The 13,741-nt window shown below is 33.7% G+C and overlaps 1 protein-coding gene across 2 annotated transcripts; it reads right to left on the minus strand.

Moving 5' to 3' along the window:
• Positions 1 to 5,956: 5,956 nt before the first annotated feature.
• LOC140007736 (putative disease resistance protein At4g10780) lies at positions 5,957 to 13,205 on the minus strand. Of its 2 annotated transcripts, XR_011815119.1 has the most exons (4): positions 12,996 to 13,205; positions 12,747 to 12,804; positions 6,665 to 9,719; positions 5,957 to 6,289 (listed from the first exon to the last, which is right to left on the minus strand). XR_011815119.1 is itself a non-coding variant. In XM_072050877.1 (3 exons), exon 3 carries the CDS (start codon positions 9,691 to 9,693, stop codon positions 6,721 to 6,723), a length of 2,973 nt encoding a protein of 990 aa, XP_071906978.1. In that variant the 5' UTR covers positions 9,694 to 9,719; positions 12,747 to 12,804; positions 12,996 to 13,205; the 3' UTR covers positions 6,414 to 6,720. The 2 variants fall into 2 exon arrangements, 1 of the variants encoding a protein (XP_071906978.1); XM_072050877.1 differs by lacking the exon at positions 5,957 to 6,289 and having other exon boundaries at positions 6,414 to 9,719.
• Positions 13,206 to 13,741: the final 536 nt, after the last annotated feature.

The following is a 13,741-nucleotide window of genomic DNA, read 5'->3' on the forward strand; positions in this document are numbered from 1 at the left end:
TAGACTAGTCCAGTGGCATAATCAAAACTAGAACTTCTTAATTAGGCAAAACTAACTGAAAAATGGAATCAATTCTTGTCTGCTTTGTCAGAACCATTTCATCGAATGGAACTCCTCAATGTGAAGATTTCACTAGCAAGAACCTTTTTCTTTGGCCTGAAATGTGCTACGACTTGGGGAGACAAAAAAAACTTTAAAAACTTTATTCTACATCATGAATAAAGTTGTGGTATTGCTAATTTCTATTCGCATAATATCTTGGGAAAAAATAACTTTCTCTAGATGTTAGAGAAAAATTGATGTCCTATTTTCTCTAGATGCTGAATTCCTTTTGTTTTCCATCATTATGATTTGCTTCCTCTGTTTTATTTTTTTTAAAGAAACTCTAAATAACTTACAATTTCCAATTTAACTAATCCGATCCATTGTCATCAAGACCCGCACAGTTAACAACTTGTTGGGTTGATTAGCTGTTTTTAAGATGGAATGGTTGTTAGACAATGTATGGGAGCATGGTTAATAAGGACACTAACTAGATGTACTGTATACTGACAAATTAGTATTTTGAAATCAATAGCTTTTTGCTTACTGACAAATTGGTTTCTTACTTCTGGTGCTTAAAAGTTCAAGTGCCCCTTAACTCTAGAAACTTAATGTTTATACCAGCATTGAGTTTTAATTAAACAAATCATGAGGCCAACCAAAAAGTTCTTATGGACATAACTAATAATTGAGTTTTCAATATTGTAGGTTAGAGCTGCAAGAATACGTGTTATATTATAGAAATCAATCCTAATTAGATAGCATTTTATTTCTATATTGATTCAATGAAACAACAAAAGTAATTTTTAAACTTTTTTTCCATTTTTTTGATGATCAATTTCAAGTGAACCTAAGACGTACAAGTAAAAGTGGGTAGGAGGGCTTGAAAGTCAAGTATGAGTTTCTTCTTTCTTTTTAAAATTTTTTTGAGGGAAACAAATATGAGTTTCAATAGAATACAATTGATAGATTTACCAGCCAAAGGTAATTGGGGTGTCGGGGAACAAAGTATTTCCGTCACTCTCTCAATCAAGTTTCTTGCAGCGAGGCCCAGAAGCTTATCAAACATTACACTAGAGAGTTATATAATGTTTCTTCCAAATTTCAAACTTTGTAGAGGGATTTTTTTGGGGCTCCCAATCATCCGATCCTAAATCACATATTATTTTACGAATCTTATCTTTTTCTATCCTTTTCTGCTCCCAAGTCTCAAGTGAGCTATAGGAATAGCCATTTACCAGAAGGCATTTTTAGTAAGAATGTTCCGTTAACGGTGTAATCTTATCATACTAAAATCTAGAACTTCAAACAACGCCTTTATTCTTTTGGATTTTTCCCTCATAAAAGGCTAAAATTTGCTAGCCTTTTTCATCTTTCCCATAACACAAGTTTCAAGTTCGAATCTTTCATTCAATCAAATACAAGTCCAACTTGTGCCATTTTCAAAGCCTTCTTTTACTCAATAACTTGACAAGTTATTGTTGACTTTTGTTTTTTTGTTCAAGTGGTCAATTTTTTAGGAGGATTCAATTAAAAAAAAAAAGATGATAAGAACTAACACACAAGCAAACCTTCTTTTCATTTAGGCCTTTGGTCCAATTATGCTTCCTGAAAATGATAATAACATAAAACATATAATGGGAAAAAAAAGGAAAGAAAAGGGGTTTTGTCTGATCCAATTGTTCGTCTTCCATCTTATAATTTAGGGGCACGGGTCAAATTCATGTTAGCGGTTAATGCCGGAGGAAACAGTAGCTCCTAAGTCTAAAATGATAGACAAATCCCGGTTAATCAGCACGTGAGTTTCATGTGATCACAGATGCGGCTGGTTTTCACCTCTTGTGACTTGTGTTTAACTGAAAATAAAGCTAAGAGTGCCTTATTCCAAATCTCACAAGGGACTTTCAAGTGTTATGGATTGCAAATTTCGTTATTTTGACACTTCAACCCATACCATAAGGAGATTATGTATATTTTTTGAAATCATAGGGGGTTATGTACAAAAACATTAAACCACAGGGGATAAAGTGTAATTTGCCTTAAAAATAACTATACACATTGAAACTAAAATAATTATATCCACAACAATCAATATAAAATATTGACAAAAAATCTTTGACCAACATAAACTAATAATCTAATTTCTTATTTTTCGTAGAAATAACAATTTTCCAAATCATACAATTCGAAAAATTTAACAAATTATTAACAAATACAAAAACAAAACAACAAAATTTTCAACCTCTTTGTATTGTTTTCCTAACTAAAATTTACAAAATCATACCCACAATGAAAAATAAAATATACTTATTGGATGCTTCAAATTTTAGAGCCATCATGCACAAAAAATAAAAATGGGTCTAAATCTAAATCCGGACCTAGATCTAAAATTGGACCTAAATTATATAGAACTAGGCCTTACTCAAACTATTAGATCAGTTACATTGTGTTCAAGCAAAGAAAGGAAACATAATATTTTTCTGTTCTTATGTTAAGCAATCAAAACTAAAATTATGTATAGTTGTGACTAAAGAAAATTTTGTAGCTACTTAAACTTTTTATTTAATTGATACTACGAACATTAGTTTAGACAGGATAATTTGAAGATAATAATACACAAACTTTGGCTTTATAGGCGTAGCATCTAGAGGAAGAACGATTTGCATTCAATGGATGTAGGAATAAGAAAAATAGTGGGGAATGGGATTGTTGCAAGGCAGAGAGTGCGAGTAGGGAAGAAGGTAGTAGGAAGGTAGTGGGGTGCGGGTTATCGGAAGGATTAACTACTTAAAGTTTGAAATTCTAATTAAAGACATTGATATTAGAAAATTTAGTATAAAAATAACAATTCAAAATATTGCACAAAGTTTGGTTCCATTTTGATTGGCTATTTGTAGGATGTTCTTAGAAAACTTTTACAATAGACAAGTTCTTTTAAAATCTTTGTGTGTGGTATTTTTTGGATGTTTTGAAAAAATTTGAATATCTTTTTGTAGTTGGTTTTGAAATGATAGGCATTGTGGGAAAGTAGAGGGAGAGAGGATAACGTGATAACTATAAGATAATAGACAAGTAACGAAATAAGTCGTGAATAATGACATAGAAGGAAGGGCAATGGAAGAAGAGGAGACATGGCATCTAAAGGAAAGGTGATATGTATTAAGAGGCTACATGGAAAAGATAGTTGGAAATGGGTCTACTGCATGATAGTGGATGAGACCAAGGTAGAAGGAAGAAAGAAGGTGGTGGGATAGGAGTTGTGATTCATAAGGGTTAGTGAGAGCTAAATTTACTTAACAATATTAAATTTACTTCACAAAAATATTACATTTATATTTTATTATCATTTTATGATATTAGATTTACGTAACGATATTAGTTTCATATTTCTATTTTACTTATTAATTTATTTAACAATATTTTAGTATCACAAGTATCAGATCTTTATTGTATATGGACATATACAGACTTGAAATTATTCATAATAATAAAACAATAAGATTTATCTTATGAGTAAATTTTATATACACCGATAATGTATACACTATTATCATTGAATCCATGACACATGTGCAAAAATTTGATTTCAAATTTAAAATTTGCACGATTGTTATTCATCCAAAACTGACAATATAAATACACTGTCAGTGTAGGAAAAATTAGTCCTTATTTTATTTTATCATGATAATTTTTTTGTTTATTGTTTTTTATGTTCTTAACATGTAGCCTATAGTTTTTCTTTGTAACAGTAATAATAAAACAGAAGATGTAGCATATGTAAAGTAACACACTCTATCCAATTTTTTTCTTTGTTTTTATTTACAATAATACATTTTAGTATAAATTGATACTATATTAACACTCTCTTGAACTATATTAGCACATTTTGGTATATTTACCTTTTATTATCATATAAATTTTTATTATTTCTTTGAAGATATAAAACAGAATGCTAGTAGCAAAATAGAGGAGAGATAGGAAGGATGAGGATAAGATTTGTAATTGAAATTGAAGATTCTGAAATCCTTTTTGTGGAATTTGTTATCTTAAATTTCGTGCTTAGAAATTCAAATTACAGTTCATTTGAGGATATGGATTTTCATAGATCCATGGAGTTTTCACTAAAGGAAATGATTATGCTTAGTTGGTGCAATTAATTTTTTTTATATCGTAAGGTAGAGACCCAAGAAGACCCAAAACAAGGCCAATCATTTCTAATCTAATGATCTTTCACAACGTTTGTCTAAATATAGTTTAAGTAAATTAACAAAAATACTTTTAAGTTATCTTTTCGTTCTTAATTATTCAAAGAGAACATCCCAGCTGTACAAGTGGGAATAGGCCAACTGAAAATGACATCTCCATGATGGATAATTAATCTTTCTATCACTAAACTCCACATGGGCCAAGGGGCCAAGGTTTTTGTTTAATTATTTCACGGAAATAAAAGATTATCAAATTAATCAATTGACCAAAAACCCCACAAGCGCAAAAAGTAGACAACGAGCTGATGGGTTCTCATGAAATTTCCTTTACTTGGTCCTTGACTATTATTACTCCCGAGTTTAGTGCATCAAGGCCCCGAAATTACTAGTTACTCACTCTACTCCAACACTATGGGAGACAGAGAGTCCAATAGGACATGTATGGGGGTTGGGAGTGAACCTCTAATCTAGACAAGAGTATTATTGCACTCTCTAAATTTTTTTATAATGCACTAGGCAAGATTAAACTCTCAACCTAGTGTGCGGGAGAGCTCTAAAACGCATTCCCTAACCATTAAACCAAAGTTCAATGGTTGGATTCTGCTGTTTGATGAAATTTGAAAGTTGAAAGTCATTTTTCTCTAGACTTTAGGAGAGAAATGTAGAGATGTAAATAATACTAGATATTTCTAACCAGTGTCTAAGGGCACTTGTCAGATTTACATTATACCCAATGTAATATGTGAACGCATATGGTTAGATTTGAATTTTATCCCATAAATCGTTATTTTGTTGGATTTGGATTTTATCTCACAAATCTTTATTTTATTGAACTAGATGAGCCCAACACACATACTCGCATTTATTATACCTGTGAATCTTTTGATTTATTTTGCTCTCACACCCAATTACTTAGTTAAAAATAAAGTCTCGTATTTTTTTATAAATGGAATGACCGGCCTATCTTCTCTTCTTTGTTTATATTCATAAGTATCTAAACTAATGCCAGACTAAGACATTGACGATGACATCCATTCATCCCAAAAAAAAAAAAAAAAAAAATCCCACATCTTAAAGTTGCTTTAATCTTCATGTTCACCTAGATAAGAGGTTGTTATTAATTGCTGATTGATTGTGTGTTGATTTTTTCAGGATGTTTTATGTTGAATTTTTCTTCAGCTGAAAGTATATTGAGTGTGATAGCAACTGATTGCTGGTCTTCCCTTGCACCATATCTTGCAAATGTGGTTTGTCGTCCTCAATATGAGGCCAGCCTTCTAGTTCTGCTGAGACAGTCAAGCAACTACACTGGAATGCTCGCATTAAATGAAACACATGCCAGTTACTGCATTTCAGATCCTTGAAAGTCAAGGTGCCAATGAGAACCTTGGCATGATATGCTCAATAGGCCTAAGCAATCTTGCTGCAGCTGCGTGCCCTACTGTAGATGTTTACAAGGTTGACAGCGTTCTGGCTTCATTAAGACCTCTAGATACATGTAATAATATTGATACCACTAATGAGTGCTGCAATAGAATTTGCCAGAATTCCATATCAGCTGCAGCTGAAAAACTAGCTTTCAGCAATTATAACATGAAAACGTTGAACAACATTTCCATCTTGCCTGATGAATCAACTAATGAATTATCAGTGGAACGGGATATATAATTGCTTGACATGGAAATCTGGAAAAAGCACGCACCTAGAAAGGTTTAAATTGGTAGAGCGAAATCGTATTCTTGGAGTACTATATGACCAAAAATTTTGGCATAATACCCCAAAACAGTTTTGTTAGTAATCAAGGAATAGTCGCAAAAAACTGTATCATTGCTCCAGTTACAATCATGTACAGAAAAAACACCATCTAGGTAGGAATAGAAAGCTAAACATGATGAAAAATAGCAACTGTAATACAGCTAAAGAAGAAGCATGTTTTGAAAGGAATTTTTGTACTGGTGGACAAGGCTTCAATTAACACTTGTTTTTGCAACATCACCCCTCTTGCAGTGGCAATTTTGTGGCTACCTATAACCTAAGAAATACTGACAAATAACACTTGATCAGTATAGTCAGAAACACAAAGCTAATTCATCCATGGTACGATCATGTAAATTACTTTGCAATTCTACTAATGTAAAAAATAATGACGTTGAGCTCAAAAATAAATAAGAAGAAAGAAGAGAAACTAATGTACTTAAATCCATTTTCCCATCGGAACAACTCAAAAGGCGTTAGCAGTTCTGCACCTCAAGAAAGTTAAAAAAAAAAAAACTTGAGCTCAATACAAAAAGTGTTAATCTCGATTCGTACACAATAGCAAATTCTATGCTAGTGGAGAAGCAGATCATCTTGGGGAGAAAAATGCTCAAAAGAAAGGGATAGTTGGTAACATTTAAGGAAGGGAAAAAAACACGTACATGAGAACCAGGTAGGATTTTGATCAAACAGGCAGTCTTCAACAAAGAAATGAACTTCACGGCTGTGCGGTAAAAAATGGGTCAAGGGCATTTTTGGCACAAGGATTGTCCCACTCTAGTGATTCCCACCATTCTTTATCTCCCCTGATTTTACAAAGAGTGCTGGGAAGAGATGATAGTCCGTTGATGGTAGGAGGAAACAAAGGCAGCCTCTTTACCTTTGGACAATCAAATATTTTAATCTTCTCAATTGAATCGCAGATCATGGCTGCCTTGCAAATGTTATTCAGTTGTGGAAGCATATCCAGACTCAAGCACCTTAAATTTGGAAGGCTGATCATGGTAGTGCCTCCTCCACTTGAAGTCAATTGGATGCCTTCTCCTCCTCCTTGTCCTTCTCCGTTGCCATCTGCTGCTATCTCCTCCAGTCCTTCACAACCGTAAACGTATAATTTATCAAGATTTTGAAGGTTCTGCAGCAACTGCACTGTGAATAGCTGCTTCATGCTGTGACATTCAGAAACCCACAACTCTCTAAGGGAAGAAAAGGTGCTAGCTGGAAGCAAATATGATGGTTTTGATTCTCCGCAAAAAAGACCAACCAGATTTGGCAACCTCGTGAGGCGTAGCACTTCGAGATGACAGAGTGGACTAAAAGACGAGACTTCCAACTGATCACGTGGAGAAGCAGAGGACAATTGCCAGAGGAACTCTATTCCAACCAAATCCTTGATTTCCAATTCAGATAAGTGGCTTAAATTTATAAAATTCTTAAAAACATCTGACAAGCACCTAATGCCCATGCCCTCACATTCCTCGATTATCAGACTTTTCATATCATCTGGTAGATAGTTTGATCCTCTACCAAGCTTACACTGATGGAAATACAATTGTTGCCAGTCCTCAAAGTCATAAAACGGACCCTCAGTTAAGATGTCATTGATATAAACAATATAGTATTTTGGCCACTGAGTAATTTTATAGAAGTCCGTGAAAGACAAACATCCTATAAAACTTTTTAATTGGTTCAGCACTTCCGAATCATTAACTTGTACCATACTATCGAGTGGAAAAAATAACCGTTGAAGACAGTGAAATTGGGAAAATGTCCCTTTTGGTATTATTATCTTTCGACTAAAAGTCGGACACTGGTTCAAGTTAAATGTTTCGAGGTTGATCAGTGACTCCCAACCTTGAGGTAAATCCTCAATCTCAGTCGATGATAGGTCCAAATCCCTCAATTGCTTGAGCTTTCCCAGTGGTGGCACAGATCGGAGGTCATTACAATCCCTCAAAATCAAGGCAGTGAGATTCACCAAGTCTGAAACAGAATTAGGCAAGTCTGTTATGCCTTGGCACCGAGATAGATTCAAAACTTTAAGTCCACACATGTACCGAAAGAATGAATCTGGGATTTCTTTTATGATAACTTGAGAAAGACACAAGGTTGAGAGCTTAGGACAATTTGGTGACCAGGCTGGTGGAACTTCTATTTTTATATGTTGAAACATATCTGAATAGAAGGAAACTGCATGGAGATCTTGTGTCCATTTTTTTGGTTCCAGTGTTACTTTTGAATTGCTCCATCCTAAGCTTTTCACCAAGAATCGTGGTACATCATCTCTGCTGCTCTTTGGTTTGGAGTTTCCATGCGTGATCCTTAATGCCATGTCTCTGACCAAATCATGCATCTTCACACAGTCATCCCCCATGAAATTTTTTGTTTCTTCCAGCAAGCAAACTCTTATCAGTTTGTTTAATATCGTTTGACCTTCATCAAATGCTTTTGACCATGATTCCCTGTTTGACATCAGCTCTGCCCAAATAAAGAGGTCTATTAGTCCCTTTATTTTTATTTTCCAATCTTCCGGATAAAGACAGCAATGCAAGAAGCAATTCCTTTCACATTTATTCAGGCGATTGAAACTCCATTCCAGGATTGGAAACACATCTCGTTCCATCTCATCATGCCCCACCGAACATGCTTTCAATTGTTCCAATGCGTTTCTCCACTCACAGATCTCGTTCACACCTCTCAAGCTTCCAGCCACTGTGATAATACCAAGAGGCAAACCCGCACACCTTTTCACGATGGACTTGGCAATTTCTTCCACATCTTCATGAAGCACTGTCTTAGTGTCAAGTGTATGTTTGAACAAATCCCAAGCTTCATTCGTAGCCAAAGTTTTAGCATCAAATACCCTTTGACAGCTCATCCTGTTGCATAATACCAGTGACCGAGTGGTCAAGATCACTCTGCATTTGTTTGCACCAAGAGGAATTCCAATCTTTTCGAAAGAAATTTCTTGCCAAACATCATCGAGTATGAGGACGGACTGCTTCACCAATGCCCTGGACAAAATGGCTGCCCTGCTATCCTCATCATCCTCATGTGACAGATCAAGCCTTAGGCGTTTAGCAATGTCATCTTGCAGCCTTTTGATGCTGAATTCTTGAGAGACAGTAATCCAATAAACCTTGAATTGAGTTCTCTCAAGGAGATGATTATGGGTGTGTTTCGCCAATGTAGTCTTACCCACACCGCCCATCCCATAAATCCCAATGTTTGAGATGCTATCGATGACCAACCACGCCCAGATTGCTTTCAAACCTCTGTCAAACATTTCCCCAAATAATTTCGTTGTCACTCGTGGCTCACCTCTGCTCTCAAAAGCCTCAAGCAAAAGCCCATCAAAATGCTTACTTTGCTCAATAAGGTCTTCTACAATTGCATCCATTTTCTCCACTCCATCCCCACTGCTAAATGCATTTCTTAGAAGATTACCCTGTTCTATGCTCGTTTTCAATGCAACGAATTCAGTCTCTATTTTTGCTACCTCCTCAAACCAAATCTCAACCCCCCTTTTCCTTTTCTTAGTACCTAATCTTTCTGCATCTGTCATCTGCGACCCCAGGTCAGATTTTCTGCCGACTAATCTTCGCAACTTGGTTTCGAGCGACCTTAGATTATCATCTAAGTTGACATACCTCCTTCCTCTGTCTAATGCCAAATTCCCAAGTGCCTCCATTGTTAATTTGTAGTGAACTCCCTTACCTATCAAGTGCAAGAGAATCTCTAAGAAGTCTAGTTATCAACCAATAACGTTGTTCAATAAAGGCAGCAGAAGAATCTTGATGTTCTTTTGGAAAATTTTGAAACAGGGCATTTCCAAACTTAGTTTGACAAATTTGAACTCGGTCAGTTGGTGTGTATGTCGAATTACTCACCATTCCTTGCGTCTCATTCGACAAAATAGTCCAATTAAAGGTCTCATAAAATTCAAGAATATATCAAACTTGGTCTACACGTTGCTTAATAAAGTTTATAACACAAGCTCATCTATGATTCTTCCCACTGGCAAAAATACAATATTTAAATATCATATTACTCTACGAATTTGCAAACGTATAATTAATTTAGGTACATCAAATATTATTACAGAAAGGCACTTTCGATTTTCAAGCTTTTGACCATTATCTCATTAATATGTCAAACGAATTTTTGCTAATTGACTATTCTATTTTTCCTATTAATATTACTCTATTTCATTTGGCCCTTGAAGACATTTTTAAACTCAAAAATTTTCATGTTCTTTTTAGAGAACTGCATATCTGAATTAATCAGGGAGAAGGGGATATGCATGATCGTTGATTATAAAGTATAACATCATGGTAAGCTCTGGAATTTAGCAAGCTAGTAGTCCAAACATTTATCTTCTCTAAAGAATTGATAACAAAACTTTTGCACCTATAATAATATCCGAATTTCTTGCCAAAAAATGTCCATTATATAAAAAGGGAAAAATCGTTCAATAAATGAAGATTTACTAAAAGAAAAAAGGCCACAAATATTGAACAAATTCACATGGTGAAATCAAATAAATATATTCATGGGTTAAAAATAAAATTGTTAGTTTTAAACCCATGTATATATCTATTGAATAGCATGTGGACAATTACAATTAACTTATTGAGGTGAAATCAAATAGAGATATGTTATATGCTATTCGTATTATTCAGGTGAAATCAAATAGATATATACGTGGATTAAAAAAAACTATTCATATACATAGTCAATGAGGGATAAAAAAATTTATTTTATAAAATGCGAGGGATGAAAAAATTTATTCTGTGAAATATGAGGGGCGAAAAAATTCATTTTGCGAAATGTGAGGGACTATGAGTCAGATTATATAAAATTGATTTGACAATTTTACCCCTAAAAAATAATCACATGCAAGGCACGTAATGGATTCCGACTAAAAATTGGTAGGAAACCTAGGTAGGAACCAAATTTGATCAATATGAATTTGTAAGGAATTTGTAAGGGACGTAAAACTACACTTTTAAAAGCAAGGGACGAAAATAGTTATTTTACAAAATGTAAGGGATATTTTGAACAATTTTCCCTATAAAAAGCTTGAAGAGGGCAGTCTATGTATTGAAAGGGCAAAAAAAAGTGATCAAGATTTTTTGGCCTTAGAAATCTAAATATACAACTACAAAAATTTACAAAATCAAGGTTGAATGTGATATCATTGTAACTTGAAATGAGAAAAAGTTATCTTCAAGAAGTTGAGAACTACAAAACTCTGTCAAAATATAAAAGTTTGTATTATATTTCGATCATCGCACCATTGATTTTGTGGTGTAAATTTATCCCACTTGATGCGGCTAACTTTTTTTTTTTTTAAGTGCTTGATTCATCTGTTAAAAAAATTTCATCAGGAAAATGCATGTTCTTTGTTTGTCCCAAAACAAAAAAGAAAAGAAGAGCTATGCACGAAAACCTACTTCATTAGCCTTTGGGTTAGATACCTTGTGTAATTTTTTATTTCATTAATTTTAATTTTGAGTACATTAAATTAAAATTTCAATTATGCATTTTAGTAAATGAAACTGATATGCAACTTTTTTTTTATAACAAAAAAATTGATATGCATCTGGTGTAAGAAAATTTTTATAAAAATTCAAGATTTTATGTAAAAGCTTATAAATTATAAGATTAAGGCCAAGATCCGAATATGTTTCCACACTCAACAGGATCAATTTACTCCTATAGATCCATCCTGTCCCCGGATCTAGTTTTGGTAGTATTAGTTAGGTCCAGGTTTGGATCGTCTCATTCTGTCCTTTATCAAGCTAGTAGTCCAAACATCAAGGTAGGTTTTCGTGGTAAGCTCTGGAATTTATCAAGCTAGTAGTCCAAACATTTATCTTCTCTAAAGAATTAATAACAAAACTTTTGCACCTATAATAATAATGGCCCTCGTGAAGGAAGTTCCGGAAGTGTCCAAAGAAAAGCTAGTGGAATTGTATTTGATCAAATACCTCGATTATCAACCAATTTGTCTTTGCCTACCTCAAAGCATGAGATGCAACGCTGGCTACAAGTTAGGAATCCAAACGATTGCACTTACAGATATATCCAAAGAATTGCACATAATTTTAAATCCAAAAAAGTATATTGCAACTCTCTTGAGAGTTGCATCTACTTTTAAATTCAAAAAAAAGAAAAATCTATTGAACACTGTACCATTGATTACTAAATGTCAGGATAGAGATAATTTAAACTTAAATACCAATGTGTGTGTGTATATGTGTATTTATCCTTTTGCTTATACCATAAAATTGACACCAAAACTTGGATTTTGACTTAGATTCAACAAGATCTAATAGTAAGCATCCAAAAAAAAATGATGATTGGGAAGATTGAATTAATACATTCACAAACATATATGAGAGACTAAGCTAATTTATACACATAAGAATATGTTTGGGCTAATATATAAATATAAATAAATAAATACACACACACACATATACATTACGGCCTAGATCCAGCCCACATACAGCCTCTGTTCACATTTTATCTTCTCCAAAAGTTAATAAGAATTCGCAACTATGATAAAATTCAATTTTCTTGCCCAAAAATGCCAACGATGTGAAAAGCATGAAGAAAGCAATCCATGTTGAAACAAAAGGAAGTAATCTGTGATTTTTATGCCTCGAAAAGCCATATATAACATGAAGGCAGTGAGAAAAAATTTCAATAGTAAGATGGAGTATGATATCCTTTTACCTTACAATCTTGGACAACCAAAATTTTCCGGCCAAGTTATCTTGAAGACGCTGAGACCCTGCCAATACACAAAAGTGTGTATTATGTTTCCGTTAGTTTTCACTACTAAGAAGCAGCTCCAAAAATATTGAATTAGGACTCCAACAATTGAACTGAGATTTTTGTTCCAAGTAAAGCAATTATGTACTTGATGAAATAAGGAACAACTCTGACAATTACAAAATTGTGATGGATATGATCTTACTGTACCTGAAATTTTTACAAGCAAGCTTCAGGAGGCTGAAAGTCTTGAGACTGCCAAAGGTATGTACTTTTTTTCTGTTTTTCTTTTGATTTTCTACGAGTATGATTGTTGAGTATTGAGGAATCAATGGTAAAAGTTGAACTAATGGGAGACCATGAGTGATTTAAAGAGTTGAGCATTACAATATGTAAGTCAAGGTCTTCCTCCCCATTTCATATGCAAAAAGTCAAAAGATTAATAGTTTTGCCACAATGTTGGTATAATTGATTGTTTTTATGGATTTTTTTTTTGCTATGCTTTTATGACACAGGATTTGGACAATTTTGCCACTGTTGGTATGAATAATCTTTTATATCGACTGTTGTTTTTGGGGTAAGGGCTATTATTCACATATTATAAAAAAAAAGAAAATTTTTGTTGCAAGCTAAATTACAAATTAACCCTTATGTGCATATAAGGGCACTTGTATATGCACATATATCATAGGTGCATATTTGAATGAATATTTACACATCAATAAACACACTTTTATTCAGTAAGATATTGCCATGAGGGTAATTTAGTTATTTAACAATAAAATTAATAGTTGCTTTACTTCATAAGTAATAACCCATGCCCCAGTTACAAATTTTGTAAAATTTACAACCTACTTAGAGATTGTTAATATTCCTTTTTTTTTATTTTCCCAAATTACTTTGACGAGATCATACTATTGTGGAAAAAGGAAGCAGGGGACATTTCCAGGAAATGG

The sequence above is a fragment of the Coffea arabica genome, chromosome 5c, assembly GCF_036785885.1.
Source record: "Coffea arabica cultivar ET-39 chromosome 5c, Coffea Arabica ET-39 HiFi, whole genome shotgun sequence".
NCBI lineage: Eukaryota > Viridiplantae > Streptophyta > Magnoliopsida > Gentianales > Rubiaceae > Coffea > Coffea arabica.

Coding starts and splice junctions, on each gene's coding strand:
- LOC140007736 (XM_072050877.1), bottom strand. CDS start 9,693: ATGGAGGCACTTGGGAATTTGGCATTAGACAGAGGAAGGAGGTATGTC.